This window comes from Phocoena sinus, chromosome X, assembly GCF_008692025.1.
Source record: "Phocoena sinus isolate mPhoSin1 chromosome X, mPhoSin1.pri, whole genome shotgun sequence".
Classification (NCBI taxonomy): domain Eukaryota; kingdom Metazoa; phylum Chordata; class Mammalia; order Artiodactyla; family Phocoenidae; genus Phocoena; species Phocoena sinus.
Genome location: NC_045784.1, coordinates 48778813 through 48783984, shown reverse-complemented (window position 1 = coordinate 48783984; position 5172 = coordinate 48778813). Strand labels below are relative to the sequence as shown.

Sequence of the window (5172 nt, the reverse complement as noted above, 5' to 3'; positions counted from 1 at the left end):
GAAACTCAATCCACTTCAGTGGCATCTTGGCAACTAAAAGTGCAGCTTTTCCACTCACTTTGTGGAGACTCTGCTGGGGTGGGGCCAGCTTAGGTTGCTGATTTACAAAGCAAGAGGCTCTCAGCTTGTGTCCTATCTGGATACTGCTCAAAGCTGAAAGAATTCATGTAACTGAAACAATGAGTAGTATCTTTTGCCCACCACCTTCTAGAAGCCCCTTTCCCTGCCTGTTCCTCAGCCCTGTCATTCATTTCACAGCCACCGGAAATCCCGCCCTTGTTCAGTGTTCACCTAAGCAAATGAAGATTAACTCTTTGCAGTACCAAGGTAGTGCATTGGGGTGGGGAGGGGTGGGAGACACACTGAACTTCCAGGCCAAGGAGGGAATGAGCCTGGGCCATTGGTTGCTCCCTTGCTGGGCTGGGGAAAGTCACCCAGTCCTTGGCACATCCCTGGGGAGCCTCCTGCCTGAAGCCTTCAGGATTCCAGCAGTCATCTCTTTTACAGTGCAGCTTGCAGTATACTCCCACTCTTCTCTCCCTTTATCCTGGGCACTGCTGATTCCCTGACTGAATTCAGCTTCTTGGCCCATACTTGCAAATAGCCATTTTAGACAACTGGATGATTATTCCCCACCAGAGCCAAAGAAAACCTGGATTCAGACAGGGTTTGGAAGGACATTATTTCTTTCCCTGAGCTAGCTGGCACTTCCTGCAAAACGGGGGGGAGGGGATGGTGGTGGTGGTGGTGGTGGTGGTGGTGGTAATCTTACTGACCTGACAGAAATAATGTGTGGCAAGCCCCCAGTACAGAGATGCTCAACAAATCTTTGCTCTGCAGGTTCTCCCACTTACTAGTTGACTAACCTGGAGGTGACTGACTTCTATGAGCCCCTTCCTGTAAAAGGGGGAGGGGTTAAAGTCAGCCTTGTTCCCAAAAGGATTTGAGGCTGCAGTTGGGGTTACTGAGAACTGTCCCACTGACTTCTCACGTTTCTTTTGAAGATAGAGACCTTGTGAATACACTGGCAGGCAGAGAAGGACAGCAGGGTGACCTATAGGGAAACACTCTGGATTTGCTGGGAATGGACATGGGGTCTTGTCTAGGATCTGTCACTTGCCACCCCGGTGGCTCTAGACCAGAAAGTCACTCACTAATCTGAACCTCAGATTCATACCTTGTCTACCTCTGGAGCGGGTATCGACAAATATGGCTCCTCCAGGGCCAGAAACATGCCTTCTGATCTTCCACAGCCTCAGTGTCTGTAACACTGCCTGAATCATAGAGGTTCCCACTATTTTCTTGTTTGCTGAATGAATTTGGAGCCGCTGAGGGGTCATGCTTCCCACTTTTGTTTGAAGCCTCCTTTGCCTGCAGGGTGATGTCTATGGTCCCTGGGCCTTTTCCAGAAAGTCATTTGCTAGCTTACCCTGGCCCCAGTGACTTAGCCTGGCACACAGGTGGAAGCAGGGTAAGACTGCCTGGGGAAAAAGAAAGAAGGTGCCCTGGCCACTCTTTTGTGTGTGACAGCTGAGACCCAGGAGGCTAGATGAGGCACCCTCCCTTGGTGATCCCTATTAGGGGACTTTTAGTTCTTACAGTGTTTAGCTCTCGAGATAAGTGTGGTTGGCTTTGGGGGTGGCCAACCTTCTAATGCGTGTTCTCTGCCTGTAGCCGATTTGAATATGAGGGATGACTCCCACCTCTCCAGATGTGCCACAGGGCAAGGTAGAGGATTCAGAAGCCCCTGGTGATAAAATGGATGGGAAGAGCATTGAGCTCCTTGGTACAATGAGGAAAGAAAGTGTAAAAGTTCCTGGAGGTGGGAAGAAACCTGATACCACAAGACTTCATACACCATGGGCCACCATGCCAGGTAGCCCTCTGGACTTAAATACACTGGCTGAAGGAGAGTGTCAAAGTGCTAATTCTGCCCTACCTGCCCCCCACCCCCTACCCCGATACACACACACTTCAAAGCAATTTGTGCACCCTAACAAGACAGTTCTTGAGAGAGGTGCCAGTTTACCTTTCAGTGATACCACAGGTCGACTCCTCTCTCTGGTTCATCCAGGAGGCTCTGCTTTTATGGAACCTTTTTCTTTTCATTATTCCGGGATTATCGTTATTATTAACCACTTTTGTTCTCATTAAAAATAGTCGTAACTCCCGCCCTTTGAGACTCTAGCTCCTGTTCCCCTCTTCCCCACCTCATTCCTTTTTCTCCACTTTCCGCTTGACATGACCCTAATACTTCAGTAAAAAAAAATTGTTTCTTCCCTAATGTCCATGCTGCCTTTAGTGCCTCAAGTTACTCCCTTCCCCATCTCCAATATTACTTTCAGACCTCAGGTTGTCACTAACCAAGAATTTTCTGACAGTCCCATCTTTTTAATTTCTGTAGTACCCTACAATGTCCTTTTGCCTGCAACCACCCCTCTCCCCTGACCTCCTCTCAAGCTAATTTAAGTGCATTTTCTATTTCCACAGCACCCTGTGATGCTCCCTTCCCTTTGCCAATGCCCCATCCTCCAAGCTGGATCACGTTTCCAAAAAATACCTAATACACACTATTTTCATAGTATGCTCTGATGCCCCTTTCAAATCCCCTCAACCTTATTTAAGCATCTCTTGGATTTTCATAGCACCCTATGATGCCCTCTTTCCTGTCCCATCCTCCAAGCCAGGTCACATAAGCTTCTCTACATTTTCATGACACCCCATGCTCACTCCCTATTACAGCATTTACCACACTGTCAGTTTACATATTTGTCTCTCTCACATAACCTAGAACATTCTTTAGAGCTGAGCACTGTGTCTGAGGAGTATCCCCAGAACCTAGATTGGTGCCATACACATAAGTGGTGGTCAATAAATGGACAAGGTGTCCTCGTCATTAAGCTTTTATTTTTTTCTATATTCTGCAGTAACTAAGCAAAATCAAGGTAGTTGTCAATTTTCTTTACACAACAGCAGACACAAAGGTTTTCAGAATGGCAAGACATAAAAGAATTCTCCCATCCGTCTCTCACATTTTACTGGTTATTTCAAACTTTTAAGAACAGCCTATTTTACTGATATAAAATATGTATCAGATCACAGAATATGATGCAAAGACTTCATTTTATAACGTTAGCAAAACTGTTTTACTAAATATCAATGATGGAAAAAATATATCTTCTTCAATGGTATTTTAAAACATACTATGACCTTAATCAACACTGTACTAAAATGAATAAAATTTACAATATTCAAAGTAAACGTTCTGTTTCTCAAACAATTAGCACTGATCACAAATACCAAATACAGTGCCCCACTCCCCATTACATTCAACTAAGGACCCAGATGATCTATTCCTTGGGGTACCTTTGAAGCTCTTTCCAATCCCCCTCAAGGGTGTGCTGCATATTTCCCTAAGGGGCAGAATAACCCCTAGCACCTGAATTGAGGATAGCCTCAACTTCTGCATCATCATCAGAATCCCAATCGTAATTACATGGCCAATCCTTGGAGCATCGGTTACGCACCCTTGCCACAAAATGCATGACTTTCAGCTTGCTTGATTCCACGTGTGCTCGAGGTCCCCAGAAGAACTCGTACTCCACAGGACTGCTACGGGGCACCGGCTTATAAATCAGGTACCCTCTGCGCACAAACTCTTCTGTAACGACCTTCTTTGGATCTCCAAAGATGCTGTGCTGCCGGCCAGGCTGCATCCCCAACTTTCCCAGCACTTTCCAGACCAGGGCCTCCTTGGCGCTGTTGCCCATGATGAAGATGAGGGCTAATATAGACATCAGGAGACTTTTCTTGGTGCCTTGAAAATTGCTCCTGGCTACCGAGGGCTTCTGCGCTAGAGCAGTGCTCGAGGCTTCCTCGGGAGTGGTGGATGCCTCCTCTGGAGTGCTTGGGTCTTCCTCTGGGCCGCTCAGGTCGTCCTCGGGGGTGCTCGGGACCAAAGAGGCGGCCATCGGGGTCTCGGAGGTTTCTGAGGCCTGTATCTTACGATTGTTGCGGTTCTCTTCTGCGGCCCTTGCGTTACGGCGACGCCGACTCTTTCGTCCCCGTGGCATATCTTCTGCTAGGGGCACGGAGCCTATAGCAATCCTAGGGAAAGATAACTGTAACCTCTGCAGAAAAAAGCTATCTCCACTTTAAAAAGTGGCCGCCGCTGAAGCCACCAACGTCAATAGAGTCTTTGTAACAAGCGAGACGTTTTCAGCTACAAAGCTAACACCCACGCAAGCCGACTTGCACTAGCAGCAGCCCCCAGCGCTCGCCCCAGCAGCAAAGCACAAGAATGCAGGGCTGAATTGACTCCGCCTCACCTGCCACGCAATCCCCAGACTCCAAAAGGAAGTGGGCGGGTCCTACAGGCACACTTCCGCTGTCAGATAGAAGAACGGACAGGCTTAAGCAGGGGTGGGACTAGGGGAGAAATGACGGCTTGGGATTGGCAAGGACAGAAGTAAGTAAAGAAGAAATAAACACAGGGTTCCTGGGCTTCGCTGGTGGCGCAGTGGTTGCGAGTCCGCTTGTCGATGCGGGGGACACGGGTTCATGTCTCGGTCCGCGAAAATCCCACGTCCCACGGAACGACTGAGCCCGTGAGCCATGGCCGCTGAGTCTGCGCGTCTGTGAGCCTGTGCTCCACAACAGAATAAGCCCACAGCGGTGAGAGGCCCGCGTACCAAACACACACACACACACACACACACACACACACACACACAAGTATAAATATAGGGTTCCTGCATTTTTCAGTCTAGTACAAGATTGGCTGGCGGGTCTTGGGAAAGAGTGTGTCTCTACTCTATTCCCAGACTGGGGGTGTGTTTGAGACCATGAGGGAGGGACAGGAGTATATTCTTAGAAGGAATCAGCTGCTCCCAGCAATCCTTTCCTGTCTTGGCTTACACAGCACATTCATTCACTCGCCTTGTTTTCAGAAGGTGGCTCTGTGTATACTGATTAATTCCTGGGCCCGCATAAGACCTAGATAAGATGGCTGTGGCCGAAGTGCTGGGTGATGAGAGGAGATGGGACTGCAGAAACGAACAGTGTGCAAGAGGTGCAGAGCCTTTAAAATGTTATATATTCACTACATTATTAAGCAGGGCACTGACTGGATCAGACTTGCATTTGTACAGCCTCACAGAGGAGCAGACTATT

General features: G+C 48.3%; 1 protein-coding gene across 1 annotated transcript; it reads right to left on the bottom strand.

The window, feature by feature from the left end:
- Positions 1–2887: 2887 nt before the first annotated feature.
- On the bottom strand, positions 2888–4634 carry MAGEH1 (MAGE family member H1). Its single transcript, XM_032618691.1, has one exon. It carries the CDS (start codon positions 4071–4073, stop codon positions 3414–3416), a length of 660 nt encoding a protein of 219 aa, XP_032474582.1. The 5' UTR covers positions 4074–4634; the 3' UTR covers positions 2888–3413.
- Positions 4635–5172: the final 538 nt, after the last annotated feature.